The 24,003-nt window shown below is 47.2% G+C and overlaps 1 protein-coding gene across 2 annotated transcripts in view; it reads left to right on the forward strand.

Moving 5' to 3' along the window:
* The window catches only part of TMEM131 (transmembrane protein 131), a 221,108-nt gene extending 197,627 nt beyond the window's left edge, over positions 1–23,481 (forward strand). The window contains exons 32-41 of one of the 2 annotated variants that reach the window (XM_046660693.1): positions 4,145–4,320; positions 7,555–7,682; positions 13,424–13,548; positions 13,754–13,903; positions 17,743–17,899; positions 19,102–19,223; positions 19,327–19,423; positions 20,296–20,393; positions 21,171–21,328; positions 22,402–23,481. In XM_046660693.1, coding sequence (XP_046516649.1) covers positions 4,145–4,320; positions 7,555–7,682; positions 13,424–13,548; positions 13,754–13,903; positions 17,743–17,899; positions 19,102–19,223; positions 19,327–19,423; positions 20,296–20,393; positions 21,171–21,328; positions 22,402–22,686 — 1,496 coding nt within the window. In that variant the 3' untranslated portion in view covers positions 22,687–23,481. Of the gene's footprint in view, positions 1–4,144; positions 4,321–7,554; positions 7,683–13,423; positions 13,549–13,753; positions 13,904–17,742; positions 17,900–19,101; positions 19,224–19,326; positions 19,424–20,295; positions 20,394–21,167; positions 21,329–22,401 lie in introns of both variants that reach the window. The other variant, XM_046660691.1, reaches the window with a different exon arrangement.
* Positions 23,482–24,003: the final 522 nt, after the last annotated feature.

Consider the following 24,003-nt stretch of genomic DNA (forward strand, 5'->3'; position numbering starts at 1 on the left):
CCATGAACATGCCACAACTTGGTTACATGTGAGCTCTTGGGGACTTTTTGCTTTTAAATTTAACTGAGATGCACTGTTTTTTTTTTTTCACTTTTTATTTTGAGATAATTGTAGATTCCTATGCAGTTGTAAATAATAATGCAGAGAGATCTCTGTACCTTTTACCCCATTTCCCCCAATAACATGTTGCAAAACTATAGTATCACAACCAGGGTATTGCTATTGACAGAGTCAAGATACAGAACATTTCCATCACCACAAGGATCCCCTGTGTGCCCTTTTCTAGCCACACCCACTTCCCTCCCCCTCCGACTCCCTCCTTTCCCCCTCCTTTATAGCCATTAATCTCTTCTTCTTTCCTATAATTTTGTCATATCAAGAATGTTATATAAGTGGAATCATGCAGTTTGGTATGAAGAGTGACTGAAACCTGCATAAGTTCCTCATAAAGCATTGAGAGGGATAAGCTTTTGGTCTTGAGGTAGCAAGTCACACTGTCGGTGTATTTCACTGTTGAGAAAGGCGCAAAATCAACTTGTGCAGCTTGGCAGACACTGGCTGAGCACTTGACACGTGCTGGGCACCATTCAAGGCGCTGAAGATGGAGGGATCAGTAAGGCCTGATCTCTGCCTTTCAGGTGCTTAGACTGTATGAGGAAGAGAGCCAAGGAGGTCAGTGTTGACCAGGGGATCAGCCAGCATCCTCCATCAGGAGTCTAGTGACGGTGGGAGTAGGTAGACAGAGGGTGAGTGGCCCCAGGGACAGTTCATCCAGACAGTGGTGTGAAGCCTGAGGAACCCGACGCTCGTGCTGGATTATTTCTCCAGGCCAGGCAACAGATGGAGAAGTCCTGAGCTGAGGAAGTGTTCGTGGGGGTGAGATAAGAAAGGAATTAGAGATTTTAAAGGGAGAATCCGTTTGACTGATTAATTGATGGTGATGCTGAGTTGTTTAGATAATTTCATCCAGGTAACTCAGAATTCCCCAAATTCTACTCTGAACTTCAGGTACCTTTCTTTCTGAGATACCCATAGGATATAGACACACAGAGGTCTTGAGAAGTAGGAAATGAGGCACCACGTTATCACCAGCAGATCTTGTGCCCGTGGTGCCCAACACAGATGCTCTCCTGAGTCCAGGTGGAATTTATAGCCTAAGCCAGGGATTCTCAAATTAACTGTCATTACAGTCACCTAAAGGGCTTGTTAAAAAACAGATTGCTGGGCCACCCTCAGAGTTTCTGGTTCAGTGCGTCTAGAGTGAAACCATAGACTTTGCATCTCTAACAAGTTCCAGGTAGTGCTGATTCCACTGGTCTGGGAAAAACGCTTGGAGAACCACTGACCTAACAAAAGGTTTTAAAGGGTCTCTCCTCTGCCTAAAGCCCAGTCATTACACTGGAAACCAGCCCCTGAGGAAGAGGAGAGACCCTTGGGCACAAGCTTGCCTGAGAGTCAGCTTCCTCCCTCACCCCACCCAGTGGCAAAAGGAAGGCTGAGTCACCCGTGTGTGCAGCCTGCGGGGCACAGTGACCCTGCCTGTGGGTGAACATGGGCCCGTCATCAATCTAACCCAGCCAGATTATTAGTCCTTTCTCTGGGGAAAGCACGCTCTCCCCTCCCGCTGACATTTGGATTTGGGAATAGAAGCAGCAGGACAAATCATACATGACGGTGAGGTAGCTGCTAGGCTGAGTGGTTGGATGGCCGTTGATACTGTGGACCAGTGAGCCTCAGCCTAGTGGCACAGCAGAGTCACTAGAGGAGCTTTGTAAAAACATCACCACATCTGGGTCCCACCTCGAGCTGCTTTAATCGGATTCTCTCAGGGTGGAGTCCATACAGCAATGTTTGTTAAAAGCTTCCTACGTTATTCTGAAGTGCAGCAGGTTAAGAACCAGTATTATAGACTGAGAACCCAAAAGATGCTTTTAGGATATTTAACTCGGGCTTGGACTTTTTAGATTTGAATTGCTTATGTCAACTTAGTTAAAGTGAGCCATGGGAAGAATATAAAGGGAAAAGAGAAGTTGTTCCAAGGGTAGGTCTCAAGGGAACACCAGCAAAGAAGCAGCCAGCAGAAACGTCAGGAGAATCACAGTGCCGGAAGAGGAGGAGATGCTGGCTGGGTCCAGCAGGGGCGGGGGGCTTCCACAGCGTCCAGCGGAACAGAGAGGGCTTGGAGGAGGAGGAGTTCTGGAGGTCATCGGCGTGACCGTTAAGGGGTTATTGTTCACCTTTTCAAATCATATTCGTTAAGGTGCTGAGGACAGAAGTCAACGTGCAGCATGTTAAGAAGTTAATAAGAGAGGGGCATTTGGAGCTAAAAAATGTAAACTACTCCTTCATGAAATAAGTTTTTTAACCCAAATTTTCAACTTAACTATTGGTTTAAGTATTTCTTTTTCCCCTTTATTTGTGTGTCCATGGCTTCAGGGAAAAAACATTTCCAGCCCTTTCCTATTGAGAAGAAAATTTCAGGTTACTGTAAATACAAATCGCTTATACAGACAGTGCCTCTGACCCCGCGAACCTCAGCATGATAAAACTGTAGAACTGCAGGTGGGAAGCTCGCTGCATGCCGGTCGATCTTGGTCCTGTGGGAAAGTCAAGTGTTCTAAGCACGAATTATTGAACTCGCAGAATCTGAGACATCCTGGGGCTCGTGGGCCCAGAGCAGGGCAGCCCCCGCCCCTCTTCGGGGTAGAGAGGAGCTCTGGGTGGTCAGGCTGGGCAGGGGCTGTGAAACCACCAGCCGGTCTTCTGCTGAAACAAAGGCTTCTCTGTTTTTGCAATTTAATGTCCCAGTTATGGTTTGACTTCTGATACCTCCTGGAGTCAGTGGGAGAGTAAATGATGAAAGGACATTTCCTGCATATCAGTCAGAACCGTACTTATTCTTTTTCTAGGTTGGGCTCAGCAAACTGTCTCTGTAAAGGGCCAGAGAGTAAATATTGGAGGCTTGGTGTGTCACAAACTTGTCTCTGTCGCATATTCTTTGTTTCTTTTTTTCAACCACTTAAAAATGTAAAGGTCTTTCTCAGCTCACAAACCACACAAAACAGGCCGCAGGCCAGATTTGGGCCCTGGGCCGTAGTTTGCCAGCCCCTGTTCTCGATGCCAAAGTTTGGATCTCTGGTACCCATCAACAGAGACCATAAAACATCAGGGTTTAATAAGTTACATAAAGCCACCATTATCAAAAGGACATATTTTAAAGTGACAAAGAGAGAATGGGCTACACTGTGGCTCGTGTGGCTTCTGCGGCTTTATGCAGCCTGCCCGCCCAGGGGGTTTTGAGGGTGCAGTCTGAGGAGCTGGAATTGGAGATTTCTCTGCCACTGTCTGGACCGGCTGGCCTGCAAGCTCCGTGAGGCAAGGAGTAAGTTGTTGGTGTTCACTGCTGTTTTCCCAGGACAAGGAGCACTGCCTGGCAAATAGGGGGCACTCAGATGTGTTGTCTCATTTGTCTTGGGAGCATCCATGTCTTGTAAAATAATAGACTTCCTGCAGCTCTGTTTTGTTTTCCGTCCATGTTTAACACAGCATGGCATTATGTGCCAGGCACTGTTGGAAGGGCTTTGTGTAATTCCTCCTTACAGCACTGTGAGGTCTGGTCTCCCCCGGCTTGCAGTTGAGAGGCCAAGACCACACAGCTGGTTAGGAGAGAGCCAGGATTTGGACTCGGCCGTCAGGGCTCTGCTGCCGGGGCTCTTAGCGCCCCTCAGGTGACACACTGGGCAGCTCGTCCTCTGTCACCATCAGGCTTCCATCTCCAGGTTTGAAAGGATCTCTGGTTTTCTCTTCCATGACTTTTCAAGGCTACGTCACCCTCTGGGGTATGAAAAAGTATTCTGACAGACAGACATACAGATTTGTCAAGACTACTGAATTTGCCAAAACTCATTGAACTTACGCTTAAAATGGGTGTATCTTATTCTACAGAAGTTGTGCCTCAATAAAGTTGATTTTTAAAAATATTCCAATCAAAAAATCAAATGTGAATTGGAAAGTCTTAATTAGGGAAGAAATAAAGAAAGCTTTATTATCAGAAAGAGTCCAGCCTTTTTTTAAAAGTTTTAATGACTGTTTTCTGAGCTATTTAAAAATTAAAGAGTTATTTTACTTTGACTTTCGTCCCCAGGGAAAGGAAAACCTCTTCAACGCAAGGTTAAACCACCTAAGAAGCAGGAGGAAAAGGAGAAGAAGGGAAAGGGAAAAAGCCAGGAGGATGAACTGAAAGACTCCTTGGCTGACGACGACAGCTCCTCCACCACCACGGAAACCTCCAACCCCGACACAGAGCCTCTCCTCAAGGAGGTAGGGCTGGGCCTTACGAACGGATGAGGGAAGGAAGTGTCTCCTGGAGCACGTGACACTCTGTCTTTCTGATGCAGAACGAATGTTTTATATTTAACATAATGCCCATGTTCTGAGGATTAGTTCTCAGTGTGCACAGGCGTGCTGAAATGGTCACTCGAATAGTCGCTCTCCTGCAGAAAGCGGCCACAGCTCTGGGGGTGCATGTTTTGTTTCCCTCAGGGAAGGACATTTGGAAGCATGTTAATAAAGTAAAATAGAAGTTGGGGACACTGCTTCAAAGTTAGGGGTTATCTAGAAGAGTAACTACTCTGGCTCCTGAAGTTTGTTTCAAATTTTAAGTATCAAAAGAGGATGAGAAGGAATTACACCATTTTAATCACACTGGACTTCTGTCTTATCACTGCTGGCCCACGCAGGTAGAGCAGTCCTAGAAAGAAATGTGGCCCAGGGAAAGACCCCAGGTTTCGCAGTCACATCAGCACATCAAGAAAGCTGCCTCCTGAGGCCAGCTGGGTGACATAATGGTTAAGTTCGCATGCTTTGCTTCAGCAGCCTGAGGTTCATAGGTTTGGATCCCAGGTGCAGACCTACACACCACTCATCAAGCCATGCTGTGGCGGTGTCCCACGTACAAAATAGAGGAAGATTGGAACAAATGCTAGCTCAGGGACAATCGTCCTCAAGCAAAAAGAGGAAGATTGGCAACAGATGTTAGCTCAGGCCAGTCTTCCTCAGCAAAAAATGAAAGAAAGAAAACTGCCTCCTCAGAGTCCTCAGCTCTCAGAGTGGTCATTAGCATCAGGAATAATATTGCAAAATGCCTGGTACATAGTGGGTGTTAGGTAAATGGAGAGTTGAGTTCCTGTTGTGAATATGTCTGAGAGTGTGAGGTATAAGTGATGTGAAGAAAAGTAAGGGCATAGTTCTTTCATGGCATTTTTATATTTAGATAACTATATTTCAAATTTAAAATGAGCCTAATATAGCCTTTTATGTTGTAGACCAGAATTTCTTCTTCAGTTTTAATGCAGTGACATAAGGAATCATCTTACAGAGATCCCTCAGTGTCATCTGCATGTGTTAATTTTTAGAACAAACTTCGTCTGTAACTTACTTTTCTTGTCAGCGGCCTTGCCCTTGGCATCCTGGTAGTGGGTGTGGCTCTCCGCACGCCCTTGGCACAGCCCACAGCTGGTGTGGAGTCTGCACTTGATGGCCACTTGAACGTGTTGCTTCAGCCAGCAGGATGCCTCCTGCCAATCTTTGAGTGGGTCCCACAATCACAGGAAAGCGTTTTCAGCACAGGCTTTCTTACAACTTCTCTCTTTCTGCCTTTCCGGCTTTCTTCCTAACCCCTCCTCCGTGGCCCCCTCTCCAGCTGACCTCACCTGCAATGTCCTGGGCACCCAGTGGCATAATTCCCACCTCTCTGGGGTTCGTCTCCTCCTGTTTCTCCCACCTCCTTCCCTGTCATTTGCTTCCCTACAGACGCAGCTCGGAACTGCCATCCTCCGTGTGGCCTCCATACCTCTACCCTTCTCCCCTCTCATCGGTTTTTACTCCTTCTCAGCACTCTTGCACAGAGTTCATGTGCTTTTATTTCTTCGTGACTGATCTGTTTACCAGTTGTGTGTGTTTTCTTCCCAACTAGATTACGAACTTGACAGGTCATTCTCTCTCGTCTGTCTTTTCCAACCCTGTTCTGCCCGTTCTCTCAGCAAACGTGCAGAGTACCTGAGTGCCAGGCCTGTGCTGAGTGCTTGGGAACAGCAGTGGACACAAGACCAGGTTCTTATCCTCAGAGAGCTCACAGTCTACGAAGTTCTTGATGAGTCAAGTGTTCAGGAAATACTTCTTGAATAACTCAGAATAGTCTCAAAAGGTGTATGGGCAGGAGGGTGTTTTAGCCCTTTCTCTGGTTATTTACTCTTGACAGTTAAGTAGATTGACCTGGTGTGACCTGTTAAAATCCCAGCTGCCTTGATGACCATAAACCATGAAGCTGGACGCTGTTGGGTAGACTCTATTCACCATGTGCTTATGCTCCCCTGTACAGACAGCTGATCCCTTTTGCTGAGTATGTCCTTCCCCTACTGTCCCCGGTTAGCCTCAGTGTATCCTTAAACACAGTGCTGCTCAAACTCTGTGCTGAAGTACCAGGTCTTTTTTTATTTCCAGTGTGTCATGTATGTGGTCCTACTGCACACGAGTAGTACACACCCACTCCATGTGCAACTCCCCAAGCAAGTTCAACAATACTTGAATGAATAAGGCGCCCTTCCAGAGACAGTCCACTGATCTCATGATGCCGCAACAGTGTAACATGACAAAAAAAAAAACATAAGTGCAGTTTCTGCATCTACCCAGTCTCGGACCAGGAACAGTAGTTGGACCAGTTGAGTAACACAGCTTTAAGATGCAACTTGGGTATGGCCTTCTCAGTCCAGGCACCACACTCAAGCCAGGCAAGACAGCTCTTCTGTGCCCCAGACATGACTTGTCAATATATAAATGAGCATTTCTATACAAAGGTACAAGTTGATTGATCCCTAACTGTCATTGTGTCTCCCTCCTCCTAGACTTCACAGTCCTTGGGGGAAGGGACTAGGCTTTCTTGGTAACCCCATTGCCTGGCACCAAGTGGGTGACCAGTAAATGTTTGTGTATTATGTGAATGAATAGCTAAGCCCGCTCCCATTGATGTGAGTAGTTGTTGGCATTAAACCCGCGATAACACTATTGACAGCCACAGTGTCACTTGTAAGCACGTACTGAATGGATGTGAACACTTAGAGCTGCACACACTGTTTTCTTGCCCTAGATTTTTGTTGTGCTCGGGATTAGGAACATTGCCAGAGTGTTTAACTTTATATTTTAATCCTAGCTGGAACTTTTCTTGTAAATAAAGGCAAGGGTTTGTTCCCCAATACTTAAAAATAAGAAGCTACCAATTTTCCACTGCCACCACCCACCCTAGTCAGGATATGAGTATAAATTAAAATGACTTTCTTTGTAACTCAGACTCAGGAAAACATAATTATGGTAAATTAAAGGCTAAACAATTGACAGAACCACAGTCGTCAAAGATAGTTTGAAGAAAGGATTCTATCGTTTTTATCCATACAGTGTGTGTATCTGCTACATCTGTGGTTTGTGTCTCCACCTTCAAATGGGACTATATCAGTCATTTTTATTAATCCTTCTCAGCAATTAAATGTAAATTTTTTACAGGATACAGAAAAGCAAAAGGGAAAACAAGCCATGCCTGAAAAACCTGAAAATGAAATGTCTCAAGTGAAGCAAAAAAGCAGAAAACTGTTGAATGTTAAGAAAGAGATCCCAACAGATGCGAAACCCAGGTGAGAGACAGATGAGTGCAGAGAGGTAAGGTAGATGAAAGAAATTGCTGGTGAAAGCTCGGTGATGTTTTTGTTTGGTTGGTTGTGTTTTGGAGTTTTGTGCAACAAAAGCCATGTACCGCATCACGTTCCTCTTGGGTTATTTCTAATGCCTAAGAGTCACTGTCATTGTTGAGGGACAGCCACGTGCTTCTGATGTCACATATGTCAAAGGTAAAATTAACAACTTATTGCAAAAATGTAGGTGGCAGTTCATTCCTAGGCAGAGAGCCATTTCACTTCTGCACGGAGATGACCTTGAAGGTTTAGGCACAGGAACGAGCATAACCTTTTTCAGGAACAACTCGCAATCTGCTCGAACCCAGAGCTGCAGGTGGGACCTAGAATTCCATAAATTCTAGAATGTGCCATAAAACTTGGAAGAATTTATTCTTACCTAAAAATGCTCAGGGCAGATATAACCAATCAGTCAGACATTTCTACCATGAAATAACTCCATTCCAGTCCCCGTGGGATGGGATTCTGGTGGGCCCCACAAGGAGGCTTGCTGCAGAATGTTTCCGCAGTTAATGAATGTGTTGAATTATGGGGTTATCAACTAAGGTTTCTTCATACTTTCATTAAACCTTGGATCTACCTAATAAACTCATTTTAGGGCCGGCCCGGTGGCTCAGCAGTTAAGTTCACACATTCCACTTCGGCGGCCCGGGGTTCACCGGTTCAGATCCCAGGTGCGGACATGGCACCACTTGGCACACCATGCTGTGGTAGGCGTCCCCACATATAAAGTAGAGGAAGATGGGCACGGATGTTAGTTCAGGGCCAGCCTTCCTCAGCAAAAAGAGGAGGACTGGTGGCAGATGTTAGTTCAAGGCTAATGTTCCTAAAATTAAAAAAAAACTAATTTTAGTTTTAGTGTTGTTAATAATATCCTTCCTAGTTCATCATATAAAATGGCCATCAGCATGGAAGTCAATATTTGCCTTCTTGTGTGATACGTGGGCATTAACCCAGGAAGTTGAAGGAATTAGGTATAAATTAATAAAGGAAGACATTGTTTGTTAGCATTACAGTCGGCCTTAGATTTGTGAAAGGTCTGTTCTTACTCTGATTCTGGGAACAATACCTGAGCTTTGCAAAAACACCAATAACCTAGACTCTATCTCTAGATTGTACAGTTTAACTGAAGAGGAACAGTCTATTCTGTGGAACCAAAAGCTAAGAAGAAATTAGTGATTACTGCAGTAAAATTTAACCCTGTCCCTGAACTTATGAAATAACGCAGCGTATGGCAGTGACTAGCAATGAAGTCTTTATACCTAAAATTTACTCTTGTGCAAATTGTTAGTTTGAGTAACCCAGTCCCTCAATTTTTTGAGAACGATCTGACCCGGTTAGAAGGAATATCAAGGGGGGGATGGTTGACACTTGGATCTCTCCTGAGAAAAGTCGGCCTGAGGCCCTAATTGGTGCTAATATTCTGGTGCCGCAGGACAGGAATCATATTCATTTGGTGGCTAGGGATTATTATTCTAGGCCCTTTTCAAGCTTAGGTAATTGATCACATATTTTAAAGTAAATGAGGCCAAAAAATCCAAATTATGAAAAACCTTAGTTTTTACATATGCAGAGATCTTGTGAGAATAGACAATCATGCTATAATTCTTATGATCACAAATTTTAAAGCCAAGCTTCTAAGAAATATCTTAGTGAAACCCTTCCATAGGTGACTGTCACCCCATCTGCATTGTTAATTAGCCTTGATGCCTGAGCTCAGCACCTGAGATAGAATATTTTTAAAACAAATAGTACACATTAACCCTAATCCTCATCCCTCTTCCACTGACTTCCATTGTGTTCTGACCTTTTTATGAAATAAGTTGACCACTAGCAGAGTTGGTTTTGGAAAGTTTGTGGAAGACTAACTTGAGTGCCACTGCGTCTGCAGGGATGTGGAGTTCTCTGGAAAAGCGGAAGCGGGAGCGGCCAGTTCTCCAGCACCCAGTCAGGGACAGTTACAGCAGCAGCCCGCCTTCTCCGGATAGGCAGTTAAGAGAGAAAGCATTACCAGGAGACAGGCGAGGCAGTGGACTCTGAATCGTAACTTTTTAAGTTATCTTTTGTAACTGGAGAAATCTGTAAGCAATCCATATCCTTAGTCTTCTGACCTTCCTTACCTAATCTTTTTAAAGTCACTGATACTGTTTTGTGGTTGTCTGAACTCAAGGATAAAAGTATTGAGAATCAAAATTCATTAGTACATCAATCCCATATGGAGTTAAACAAATAAAGACTGGTTTTTTAATAACCAGAACGGTGGCCTCTCTGAGTTGGGCCGTTCCCTGTCTGCGCTGAGCTGTCGTAGTAAGTGGCTTGTGCTGTCGTTCAGGTCAAGTTGCCGTTAGTCACAGCATCAGTGACGCCTGAAATTCCTGTCCCCAGTCAGGAGTGCTTTCAGTGTGTCACTGTCAGATTTCACATATCTGAAGGAAATATATGCACCTTTTTTAAAAGAGATACCATTAATAAGGCATATATTATCACTATCTTTTGGAAGCTTTATCTGATTGGGAATAAGTATTTATCTTACATATCAGTTAGCCAAAACCTGATCTTGCAGTGTTAATAGTATTTGTGGGCTTAGATTACATTTGCTGTATCGAAAATTAGGCTTTAAATATTATCCTTATTGTAACATATGTCATTTCCAGACCAGGAGACCTAAATCCTTAAAAGTTGAAGAATTCGTTTTCCTAAAAACCAGTGGTGGTAAAGCTAGAGGAGTGCCTCAGACACGGTCTCTGCCCGTGCAGCCCCAGCCTGCCACAGTCCCAAGAGATGACTTCAAAGAAATCACTTGCTAGGAATGTGGAGCACGGGGTTGCAACGGCAGAGACCCGCTCCATCCCTTTTTCCCAGCTTCAGCACTAGGGAAGTAAACCTTGTAGACCTCCCAAAGAGGCTATTTTGGGTCATGTGTGCCAGGGAATGAGTTAGATCTCAGCCCCTGAAAGGACTTCTGCAGAACCTGCTGGGTTAGGACACCAGCTCTCCATTGATCCTTTTGGTTGCTGTTTATATTCATCAATATTTTACACATTTATATAACTTAAATGTAATAATCTAAAATAAGCAAAAAACGCTTGATAGAATAATCGTGTTCTCTAATAATCTGCTCAGATAGCGCGCCTAGCTCAGGGTTGTGGGTGCCACATTCCACACGCTGACCTCTAGGCCCATGAGCCCTGGCATGGCCCTAACCTCGCCCTCAGCCTTGTGCCTCCCCGCCGCCCCAGACAGGGGCCTGTCCCATGTATTCCATGAGCAAAAGTCAAACCTGGCACCTGAACCACCCTTCTCTTTTTCCCTTTTAGAAAGAATCACTTAAGTTGACTCTTAGCCATTTTATTCAGAAGCCTTAAAAAAAAATTTCTTGATAGAGATCCTCTGGCTTAATTTAGGAAAGTATGAATCAGCAAAAGTAAAATACATAGTTGTCTGGCGCTGTTTTTCAGGTAAGAACCAACTAATTTTACAGTGGCACAGACTTAAGCTTTGTATAAATACACAGCCCCCATCCCCCACAATGACTTTAAATAGCTCACACCCGCCCACCTTCACCAGCACAACCAGGAGGCTAGGTGTCTGTGTCTTGGAGCCTTGGCTTTTCTAAAAGATGCAGTTTTTAAATAACCATGTATGTCAGAAGTAGAAGGATGGAAGATTTATAAAACTGTCCATAAACAATGGATTTTTTCACGTCAGTTTGTTATCCTGCCTAAAATTTTACTTACTTGGGTTAACCGAGACCCTTTGGATTTTTGGTTAGCTCTTTTACTAATTCCAAATATAATTACCTGTATAAAACCTAGAAAATTTGTGAAATATAAAGAAACAAAAGAAAATGACCTTTAACCTACTACCTTATAAAACGTTTGTAAATAGCCTCCATTAAAATATATTTATTTATGGGGCTGGCCCCGTGGCCGAGTGGTTAAGGTCGCGCGCTCCGCTGCAGGCAGCCCAGTGTTTCGTTGGTTCGAATCCTGGGCGCGGACATGGCACTGCTCATCAGACCACGCTGAGGCAGCGTCCCACATGCCACAACTAGAAGAACCCACAACGAAGAATATACAACTATGTACCGGGGGGCTTTGGGGAGAAAAAGGAAATAATAAAATCTTCAAAAAAAAAAAAATATATATATATATATATTTATTTATGAGATCACACTTTATGTATTGTTCTATCATCTGCTCACCTTTTGGGGGGGTTGCCAGGTGCTGTGGTGCCATGGGATCTAGAGAGTTTGAATGATTCTGACCTTTGAAATGTGGTCTGAATTAGTACAGTAGACTCAGAACCTAGAAATGGGCTGCCTTCCAGGAGTGGAACCTCAAGTAGCAACGGAAGGGGGATAATGTGGTGCCTAAAGAACCCAAAAGATGGGGCGGAGGGAGGCCTGAGTGGCATGTTGGAGTCACTCACCTGAGGGTTGGGGAGAGGAAGTGCACTAAGGTAGAAAATGCCAGAGACATACCCGTTTTAGAGCATGTGCGTCAGTCACTGAACTTTGTAGGATTTTTAATGAAAAGGATGGTGTCAGCTCAGCCTTGGACTGGCAGTTTTCCAGCCACACCAGGAGCATGCTGGAGATCACTGATGATTTGGGGAGGAATTCTCGTAAGGCGACACCGGATTCTCTCAGCTATGTCTCAGCTTTCCCCAGAAGATGCCCTTCCTGGACCACATAGGCCTAGCACCCATCAGAGGCCTTCCCAAGCCTGCGACTTGATCGTTACAGAAGCGGCTTTGTAAAGAAAGTCTTTGTGGCCCAGATAGTTCCATTGTTCACATTGCTCCCTCATCCGGGCCACCCGCCCAGTCCGTTTCTCCTGGAGATTGCTGCTCTGCCAGCAGATTCCAGTGTTTTCTTCTTCGGGCTGTAGGAACTTAAAGTAGCCCTCATGTCTCCCATTTTGTGCTGGCTGACAGGAAGTTCAGAGCCAGTCATCCTATTTACACATGTTTATTATCTTAAACTTACCTCTGAATCTTTAGAAAGCATGTACAGTCTAAGTAAATTAATAAAAAGAATATTTAGATTTTTGCCTAGGATAACCCCGAGTTCAAGAGTCAAGAAGAAAACTCATCTCAGTGTACTCCCGCTAGACCTTAGGCAGGTACTGCAGGCCCGTGCCTCTGCAGTGGGCTCAGAGCACCTTTGTAGGTAGCCCAGGAGCTTAGCCCTGGTTCATTTCCTAATTCTGTGAGAAAAATGTGTTCAAAGTTTGAATAGCAGAACCTTTGACGTTTGTAAGGCTGAGACCTTTCAGAATCTCTGTGTTCGAGTCCCACCAGTAGTCTAGATGCTGGGTGAGACTCACTCACAAGCAGAATGACTTTACGCTTAGCAGCCCCGAGCCAGCAAGTCTGTGCTAAAGGCTTTGGACACATGTAAGGTGGGTGCTCTGGGCCCTTCGCATTACTGAATAACAGAGCTCACCTCACTGTCGCACTCGAAAGCACAGAACGGATCTGTGAGTGCTGTAGGTCTCCTGAACGGTCTTGGAAATGTTTGGAATGCGGCCGTTCCTAAGTTAGGACCATGGGGAGATAATGCCTCAGGAAGCCAAATTAGTAAAGTGTGCAATTGAAGTTATACAGTAATCAGTGAATTCTATGCTCTGCTCCAAAACAAAGGGATAAATGTGAATTTTCCATCCGTGGTTGTCTTTCAGTTCCTTAGAGCTACCGTATACTGCCCCACTGGAAAGTAAGCAACGTAGAAATCTCCCAGCCAAGATTCCGCTTCCAGCTGCGTTGACCAGCGGATCCAAGTCACGGAATGCCCAGAAAACAAAAGGTATTTTCATTTTAGTCATACAGGCATTTTCATGGTTTAATAGTTAATAGTTGTTAGTTGTGAGTTACCAGTAACCAGTTAGTAGTTTTCAGTCATATGAAAGGCTAAGGTTCTGTCCTCGTCCTTATTAGAAGGTTGGTTGAAATAGACCTCAAAGAAAGGAATTGTCCTCCATCAGCAACTTTCCTTTCTCATTTTTGTGCAGGTACAAATAAGTTAGTGGACAACAGGCCACCTGCCCTAGCAAAATTCCTCCCAAATAGTCAAGAACTAGGCAATACCAGTAGCTCAGAAGGTGAAAAAGACTCTCCACCACCGGAGTGGGATTCCGTGCCAGTCCATAAACCCGGCAGCTGTAAGTATGATGATTCAGAAACCGCGGCACTCCGCGCACCCACAGCCCACCCCTGCTCTGGGCATGAAAACTCTGCAGGGGCTGTTGCTTTCAAGGAGACCCAGTGTCGGTGGTCCTGGCAGCGTGTACCAGCCTGCCACTTGTTAAACTGCTGTCGCTTAGTTGGCCGAGGTGGGAGTATTTACACCAGAGAAGTCAGCTGACAGTTCACATGAGGGCCCTTCTTCCCAGAGAGCTGGTGCGCTGGCGCACCACTGCCTGGAGCGCGGAATGGGCAGATGTGTGTGGAGGGTGCAGCATCCAGAGAAGTGTCCCTCTGCGAGAGCGTTAACTCAGCCGTCCTTACCTGACTGGTCCCTCTGCATCTCCAGTGTGATCGTTTTGTGAAAGTTTAATTACTCTCAACTTTACCCACATCTTTTACATAAACAGCCTCTGTGAAGGTTTTGTTCTTTTCCTCACTGGCTTCATGACCTTGCTTCTCAGAATGGCCTGCAGTAAATCGTGACAGTAGCACAGTCCATGGAGATACTGTAGAGGTCCTGGCCCTCTAGGTACTTAGGACCAGAAATAGAAGACGACAGGGACAAGCACAGGAAGGGCCTAATGGCGGGGATTTGGGATCAAGAGAGGTCCTAGCCTTAGGACTGAGTTGTCTGCACTTACTGTGGTGTTAGAGTGAACTCACGTTTGGCCTGTTTGTCCCAAAGGGAAGGTCAGGGTTGAGTGACAAGACTGTTTGAGATGAAGGGATTTCAGTGAAGAGCAGGGGAGTGGAGCCTCGGTAGGTTGAGTGAGGGCAGAGAACTTGGAGGTTCAGGTGAGGTGTACAGTAAACATGCCGCCTCTTACCTTTTCGCCTGTGTGAATACATACTGCATGGAGAAGCTCTCTCTGTTAAAACTTGGAGCCCCTGTTTGCCCTGAGACTTTCTGGCATGTTTTAGTAACTTTTTTGCCCGAGATGAGATATAATCCTAAAGCCCTGGTCATTCAAGAGATCTTGAATGAGTCACTGAGTGGTCCCTCTGTCCAGGCTGAATGCTTTTGGTTCCTTAGACCCCATCTGAGGTCTCAGCTGGAAATTTGTCCTTGGCTTATACTTTGTTATTCAGGCAGTTCCCCATTAAGCAGATGCCGCTTCCACCACAGCGGAAGCTGTGTTTCAGCTTTGCAGGGAGCCAGCTTCCTAGGACTGTCTGCGGCCCAATGAAGTGAACATAAGCCCTGGTGGTGTAAGGAACGACAGAGCACGTGCTATTGTGCAGGAAGGGGACGTCAGCCACACACAGCCTTCAGAACAAGATAGCTGGCTGTGGCATTGTTGCTACCAAGTGGCACCTGAGGCACATGTCGGCATCACTCCTTTGGGGTGAAGGAGAAAAGGATGACAGGGTCTGGCCCTGTGGGAATTGGGAGGGAGGAATGTGAGAAACAGCAGGCAGACAGTCTGGAGAGGAATGTGTGTGGAAAGCACGGTGCTCCGGGCCTGTTTCCTCCCAGGCTCATCCAGGAAGGCCAGCTGATGCTCCAGGAGCTCCGTGCTTCAGGGCCAAGCTCCACGTCATCCAGCTAGATGGCTCTGCCACTGGAAAAAGTGTGTTACTCTGCCCAGAGCTCGCATCTGCAAAATTCTTTTGTGTTTTTCTAGCCAAGGAATTCCTTACACTGGTCCCAAGCTCTGTAACCTCTCTGCTCACCACCAGCCATACTAGAAAGTTCTAGCAGGCGTCCACTAGATGCACAGCATGGCTAATGAAACCAGTAAGAATCAGTCCAGGACACACTCTCTCACTTGTACCTCTTTGTTCCCTGCCCTCTCCTCTCCTCTCCTGCCCTCTCCTCCTCTGCTGCTTTGTCCTGCATAGACCATTGGCCCTCCACGCACTCTGTTAGCAGCGCTTAGCATCCTGGCGTTCCCGAGGGTAAAGCATCCTCCCACTCAGGGTGGTGCAGGCCCAGGCATAGCTGTGATTACAGGGGGAGTTTTGCTGCCTGTGTGTAGAGATCTCTCGAGCCAGGGTAGCATGGTGCCCCGACCCATATGAGATGCTCAGAAAATTCCCCTGGAGTGATTTCATGATTTACAAAGACAAAAAAATGCAAGGGGGTGTTAAAAGGAAAAACCAACAGAAAGCCACAGAGAAGAAATGTATTAATATTTAAATCCAAAACTTCTCTGGTTGCACATCCCCTGTGCTATTTTGGCCTCTTTCCCTCCCCCGTCTTCTCTTTCTACTCAAGCATTATTCCATAAAGTCTTTTTCTAACTTTTCTTAACTTTCCCTGTTTCATTCCATCGATATTTATCAGGTGCTTCTGCAGCACTGGGTCCAATGAAACACATCCCAGTAAAGGAGAGCTGGCCGAGGGATGCACACCTTCCCTGGGACAGGCCCCTCGGGCGAGCACACACTGGGCGGAGCATGGTGGGCGGTTCACGAGGGGCAGGCACTTCTGGTGGTGGGGAGGGAAGGGTCAGGACAGCTGTACAGATCATGCTCTGCCGTGCAGATTTGGTATCAGACAGGCACACTGTGCTGTGGGGGCTTCCAAGGAGGGCAGGAGGGTGGAGAGATTTGAGCCGGGCTCATCCAGGAGTTGGCATTTGAGATGGGCCTGAGCGTGGGCCTGAGGTCCACAAACAACCCAGCAGATGAGGAAGGGCCTATCCGCGTAGTCAAGGGTGAGGTGGGCTGGGGCAGAGACAAGGACAGGGATGGAGATGCCAGCACCATTGAGGAGGGTCGGAGAGAATTCCTGGGGTGGGCACCAGGTGGCACCGAGGGTAAGGAGTAGATGGCTCAGGCTTCAAAGAGAAGGATCCTTTTCTTGGAGGTGCTGTAACTGGGGCCTTGACACAGATAAGGAGCGCGTAGCCTCGCCCAGGCCTGGAGCCCTGAGGGTCTGGGGAGAAGCGGCTGGTGCGGGAGATAATTGCGAGGGAGGTGGGGCCACCACGCAAAGCTGGCTTCAGTTCTGGAAGTGAGGTGGAACAGACCCTCAGAAAGGGGAGCAAAGCAGACCATGCTCTCTGTAGACGGGGCTCGCAGCGGGCATGAAAGGCCAGCCAGCGGGGAAGGTGGGCAATGCGCCAAGCTGGCAGCGCTGTGCCAGGCAGGGATGAGAAACAGCAGGGCAGTTGTGCCAGGGTGACTGTGGGTAAGTGGGCGGCTTCGCAGACTGGGGCCCCGGAGACTGAAGTCGCAGAGACCAGAGCCCTCTCTCTGCATCGCAGTAGCTGGAGCACCGCCGAGGCACACGCGACAGGTGCGCGAGATGTTCCCTTTTCTGAGCAGAGTTGTGTGTGTGCTTCCGTTTAGTGAGTGCAGAATGAATGCTTCACAACACCAGAATTTTTCTGTTTTAAAATTTTAAAACAGCTGTGCAGACATTACGCTAAAAGGCAGCAGGAGTATTAGGAGTTTGGTCCTTGTAAAACAGGGACCAGGTGTGCCCGCGGAGAGCGGGGTATCGTCGTGGTGGAACTGGGGGATGTCGCCCGAACCCCACAGCTGCCACGGGTGTGAGCCTGTGTGGAAGCACAGAGACTCTTGCAGACCCCAGCAGTGACTTCCCCAGACGGTGCGGGAGGCCCGCACAGCTCAGTGGAGAGATGTGTCACGGCGTTCGTTCCTGAAAAGCCCCATAAAGCAGAGACACGACTTCCCTTTTTTTCTTTAAAACCTTCAAACAGAACACATATAAAAGTTTTAGTGTGGTTTTTGTTTGTAGAAGCACTTGAGTTCTGCATAGTATTAGATAGAATGCCAAAAGTAATTGCTCTTGAAGAGTGGAAATCAAAATATCACATTGAGATCTTTTATTTTTAATTTCCAGCTACCGATAGTCTTTATAAACTTTCTCTGCAAACCCTCAACGCAGACATTTTCTTAAAACAACGCCAGACCTCACCAACACCTGCCTCTCCGTCCCCCCCGGCCGCGCCCTGCCCCTTCACTGCCCGGGGTAGCTACAGCAGTATCGTCAACAGCAGGTACGCACCTGGTCACTTCGTGTTCCTTGGATGTCAGGAAATCTGACGCTCGCCCTATTAAAGGGAAACGCTCAGTGGCCGCAGGCCGCTGCCCTGTCTTGCCTCGTATGTCTGCCATTTGCAGTTGCTCCGCCCTTTACCTGGGCCCGTTCTCCCACCTGGCTGCCATGTTGCTGCCTGACTCCCACAGTAGCCCCTTCCATCCTTTAGCTTCTGTCACCCGTGGACTGAGAAATGCATCGTTCAACTTATGAGTACTAGGTTCTAACTGAAGAGGCAGTAAGCATACTAAGCATTAAATGAAGATCTGCAGGAGATGCCCTGGGAGTTGAGGAAATAGGCTCACGGGACATTTATTTTGACCTTACAGTAGTTTAGTTTAGCAGTCCAAAGGGCAGGGTCCGGAACAAGGCCACCGCCCCTGCAGGAGGCGCTGTGGTGGGTGACGTGCACACAGGAAGGAGGCCTCCTGCCAGGCCTCCCTGGAGCACAGGGCTGGGCTTCGCTTGCCTCACTGTTGGCGTGACAGGAACCTCAGGGATAATGGTGACCACGTGTTGCGTACTCACCAGGCACCAGCACTGTTCTCAGCACCGTGCAGATGTCACCGCACTTCCTCCTCCTGATGAGCGCAGGTCAGGCACTGTCACCTGCATGCTTTCCACATGAGGAGGCCCCAGCCGGCACCCACAGCAGACCTGCCCAGTTTTAACTCTTGCCCGAAGAGGCAGTAACCCCTGAGGCTGGGAGCTCCCACCCCGTCCTGAGCGTGGGGAGACGCCCCAAGGCCCGGCCCATCCCGTGCTGCTGCCTGCCAGCATGCTCACGTGCTGCCTCTGGTTCCCTGGCCTACTGGCTCCCTCACCAGTGCTCGTCTCTAAAATGGGGTTGCAGCCTTTTCCAGCCCCTAAATTATGATACCTGCCCTTGTGTCTTTCCTAGTGACCTTGCATTTTCTTACCTTTCCCCCAAAATCTGTTATTTTCCATCTAATTACACAGTTTTAGATCCCAGAGCATTTACATGAGGCTGGGCTGTGCCCTGGGAGCTGCCCTTTCAGAACCGGGGCCCGGCTGCCATGAAGGCACTGCCTGGGCTCGGTCCTGCGGGAGCCAGTCACCTGGCACAGGTGCCCCCGATGGGCCGCCAGTGGGCTGTGCTGACGAGCAATGAGTTGTTCTCTCTTTGCTACTTCCTTCAAGTGACCCTAAAACGAAGCAGCCCAATGGAAGCAAGCACAGATTGACAAAAGCAGCCTCGCTCCCTGGCAAGAACGGCAACCCCACTTTCGCTGCGGTCGCGGCCGGGTACGACAAGAGCCCAGGTGAGTGGCTTGACATCCACAGACAGCCCCAGCTGGGCCTCAGGCACTGTGGAATTACCTGTGGCTCGTTTGCCTTTGATTGATTCAGAGTCCATTGTTACAGGTGGGAATGGCTTTGCTAAAGTTTCTTCAAACAAAACAGATTTTTCCAGCAGCCTTGGCATTTCACACACTCCTGTTGACAGCGATGGCTCAGACAGGTACAGTAACCATTCTTAATCCCTAGATAGAGCGGGCTCTCAGGTCAGCTCGGCATCTTCTGTCCACACATGTGTCTCAGGCATTTTTACCCCCAGATCACCAGTAGGCATTTGTGGTCAGAAGGCGTCAGGTGCCTCTGGGAACTCTTGCCTGTCGGGTGGAGGCAGAAAGCCCAGGGCTGTGCTTCCCCAACAGAGAGAAAGTGGTACACACAACACGGCGCCCCCAGCAGAGAGGGAGATGCATGTTCTGCACTCCAAATTTGTTCTCATCTTTCTCACTATCATGGTCTCTTGTAAGAAAGGATGTGATCTGATAATTAAAAATAGAAGAACAAAACTATATTTGAGGGAAAGGAAATTGGAGCAAATACTGGAGAATTTACAGTAAATTATTGGATATGCCAGTTTTCCTGACCCAGAGCAGCCACAAAAGTCAGGGTGGCACAGAGTGGTCACCCGGGTTTATTTTCCCAGATAAATAACGACAATAATAATGAAGACTGTGTCCATAAGTAGAGCCCCAATTTTACCTGCTTGACACTAAAAGGAAACGCATCCTAGATTTGAAATAGTTTCATAATAAATCTTCCATTACCAAAAAGTAAACATAAGGAAGAAGTACCTGTTTTATCTGCGAAATTCTTGTTTCACACCAGGCTCTCGGCCTGTGGTGGGCGTTGGGGCTTGGGAAGTCTGTGCCTCACTCCTTTGTGGTGTGGAAGCTGTTCTTCAGTTCTGCCCTCGTCTTCGTTGTTAATATTTGAGTACCCTCGTTGACACGGCCTGTCCTGTTTGTGAAGCTGTATGTAAGGATCCGTTTCCACTAACATCATACATTTTTGTGTTGCCTTTTCCTCTTGTAACACCAGCTCGGGTTTGTGGAGTCCCGTCAGCAACCCCAGCAGCCCAGACTTCACACCCCTCAATTCGTTCTCGGCCTTTGGAAATTCTTTTAACCTAACTGGTGGTGAGTGTTTAACACTAGCCCTGTCGCTAATGAGCTGTGGACACAGAAGGAAGGCAGACAAGGTCTAGCTCTACATGTGGAGACGCTCCCTGAGAAAGAGGAGGGCGTGACTGTCATTGAGGACGTTTTTAGAAGACCTGTTTCTTTGTACCTGTGGTCAGGCACTAACACAGAGACACAAGTGAGCTGACCTCAGGAAAGTGGGTCTGTCCTTGCTCTCCCGGACACATGCTCGGGGGCCTGGCACGGCTGCCCACGTGGGAGGAGGCCCAGCAGGAGGCTCCCGGAAGGGCCCCTGACGCTGCGCCACCAGCCCAAATGTGCGGTGCAGCAGGCTCCATGCCATGTGAGTCCCAGCGGGTCTGTGGCCCACTGGACTTATTTAAGAGCTTCAGGAAAGGATGCTGTGTCTGAAATATGCCTCCTGACTAGGCTGGGGCTCCTTATCTTTTCTTGCTGTCCAGAATTAGAAGCAAGAATGTGAGTTTTGCGTTAGCTACAATCATAGTAGTCAAGTCGTGGGGTGTTTGCGTGTGATGTCACCCAGCTGTAGGTGTGGGGGAAGTGTTCAAATCCTGTGCTCTGTGCTGGAATTCTGGGGAATATCCCCCTGTCCCCCATCCCCTCTGGAGTGTGGTGGGAGCTGACAAAGTAGATGTGATGGCCCCAAGTGAGCCACGGTGGGATTTGTGCCACTGGGTGAATGCCCTGTCTTGTCCTAGGTGAGCACAGCAAAATGAAATAGGGACTTGACAGTTGCTTCCTTGTTTTCAGAAGTTTTCAGCAAACTCGGGTTATCTCGGTCCTGCAATCAGGCCTCCCAAAGGAGCTGGAATGAGTTCAGCAGTGGCCCCTCATACCTGTGGGACTCTCCAGCGACGGATCCCAGCCCTTCCTGGCCAGCCAGTTCTGGTTCCCCAACCCACACGGCCACAGTGAGTACTTGGACCTGGGCCCTCACTGCTCATTCGTCATTACCGCCACACTGTCACTCAGATGGCACCGGCACAGTTATAAACAACAGCTGTCAGGGTGACAGGGCCGGGTTGGTCCTTTCATCCCTGTTGCTGTATCTTCATATTCTGCCAAAGTGGCCCATGTAGTCGAGAAATTATGGGGAGAACAACTGAGCGCCTATGGGGCTGCTCTCTGAATTCTCTCCTAGTAGCACACGGCCATTTCAGCCCCTTCTCGACCTGTGAGTTGGACCCCAAGTGTGGCTGTGGGCCTGTCTTAGGTTCTGCTGTGTCCAAGGTCAGACGGTGACTGACTGCGGCCTCTGCCATCCACAGGAGGCGGCCCCAGGAGCCAGCGGCTGCGGGCTTGCCTACATTTGTTTCTGAGAAACACCTGTGTCTTCACTTGAGCTTTTCCAGTGTGCATTTATTTGCTTTTTGGCTAAATTTTTCTGCGAAGATCATACTCCAAAAAAGTATTCTTACCAAGGAAAATAATTACTGGTTTAAGCTTTCACAAAATTATGACAAAAATATGATCCCACTGTGATTACTTCTTCGTTCTCAGGAAAACTAAATTAGACAAGCAAGGTTTAATGGTAGATATTTTAACTTCATAGATTCCAAAGTTTGCCTTTACTTGGAATCATTCTGGCTTCAGTTTTCAAAGCATCTTAGCCATTCCTTAACACTGGGATCAGGAAATGTTTTAGGCTTCGCGGGTCCTACTATTTCTGTTCAGCCCCACCATGGTGGTGCAGAAGTGGCGGGAGACAGCACGGAAGCAAGTGGGCGTGGCTGTGTTCCAGAGACACTTCCATTCACCAAGACAGGCAGGGCTGGATTTGTCCCCCTGGCCCTAGTTTGCCAACCCTTCTCTAGAATATCAGAACCATCTACTCAGACTCTGGGATGGCTATATGTGTAAAACATTTGCTTTAAAATAAAGTGAAGCATTCCATGGCCTTTTTTAGCATAACCTTCGCCACTTTACCGTCTGCCTGCCTGTCTCGATGTTAATGCTCCGTGTTGTGCGCTTTCTCTTTGGTCAGTCAATCCTTGGCAGCACCAGTGGCTTGTGGTCCACCACTCCGTTCAGCAGCTCGATCTGGTCCAGCAACCTCAACAGTGCCCTTCCGTTCGCCACTCCAGCAAACACGCTGACAAGTATCGGCCTCATGGGCACAGAGAACTCCTCTGCTCCTCATGCTCCTTCCACCTCCAGTCCAGCTGATGATCTGAGGCAGACCTACAACCCGTGGCAGATCTGGAGCCCCGCCATCGGAAGGAGAAGCTCCGACCCTTGGTCTAATACGCACTTCCCTCATGAGAATTGAAATTAGGCAAAAAAAAGAAGTGGGGCCCCTTGTCTGCATCATGGTGTGCCTGTGTTTGAGACATCTGTTTAAGGCTCTTGCTGCTGTGGCTTCCAACTCCCCACCCTCCTCATCTCTGCAAACAGACTCCAGCAGGGCAGGCTTGTACCACTCGCTTCTTTCAGATCTTTCTTGCAATTATGAGAATGAGATTTGCTGTTGTGCTTTTAGAGAAAAGTCTAGACTCAGCCACAAATTCTAATAAGACCTGTACATCTGAGAACCTTAACTGTTACCAAGTTTCCACCACCTGTCTTCTTCCATTCTTTATTTATCTGTATGAACACAAACTTGACATTACAGCTAAGGAAATAATTTGAGTTGAATCAGAAGTCCTGGCATGTGACAATTTTATTAAATTACCAAGTTTGGTTTTTGATAATTTCGCAATATTCTGCGCCAAGATCTAATTTTAAAAATGTACGAGGACTTTGTGCTGAAAAATACAGAGTATTTTTTTAAAATAAGGCTGTCTTTTCAGTCTCATAAAATAAGGCTCTCTTGGTTTAAAAGCAGATTACAGAAATGGCAGTCACCTTTAAGACAGTGAATGACTGTAAGACCATTCGGTTGAGACCATATGCATTTTCTGTGCTGTTTGTACTTGAGGTATGTAACATTTGTATACCTGAATTTATTTTAAAGATAAACTGAAATGCACATAGCCAAGTCTTGAAATACAAGATTGAATGTGTATTTCTTAAAAATACAACTTTGTGTTGTACTTTGAAATAAATGATGCTTTTTTCAAAAGCCTTGAGTTGTTGTATGTCTTTTTTTTTGCATGCAAGATGCGCTTATTTGGATTCCCTCACACCAGGTGAACCGTTCTCTGGTTGCCTTATCCTGTGGAGTCTGATTTATCATGCTGGAACTCGCTGTGCTCTGATTAAGTTCTGTGTATTTCCATGGTAATCCCTGAAGGTCCTTGATAGGAAAAAGTCTACACATCTAAAATGTATTTTTCCTTTTAAGTAGAAGTGTGTTGACCCTTTTCCAATTTTAAAGCTCCTACAACTCCAGATGGTGCATGTGGAGACTGCAGACACCTGGCAAGTTCCGGATGCCACAGCATCGGCCTGGTTTGGTCCTTCAGAAAGTCTTGCCCGCTCCGGCTGGCTTTTCTCGTCCTTTTATTTCCAGTCTATTTCAAAGCCAGCCTTTGGACACACAGCCCTTACTGGGTAACCAGGAGATGCTGAACATAAACGTTGTGTTTGGGGGCTGGCCCGGTGGTGTAGTGATTAGGTTTGCAGGCTCCGCGCTGGCGGCCTGGGA

This window comes from Equus quagga, chromosome 5 (assembly GCF_021613505.1).
Source record: "Equus quagga isolate Etosha38 chromosome 5, UCLA_HA_Equagga_1.0, whole genome shotgun sequence".
NCBI lineage: Eukaryota > Metazoa > Chordata > Mammalia > Perissodactyla > Equidae > Equus > Equus quagga.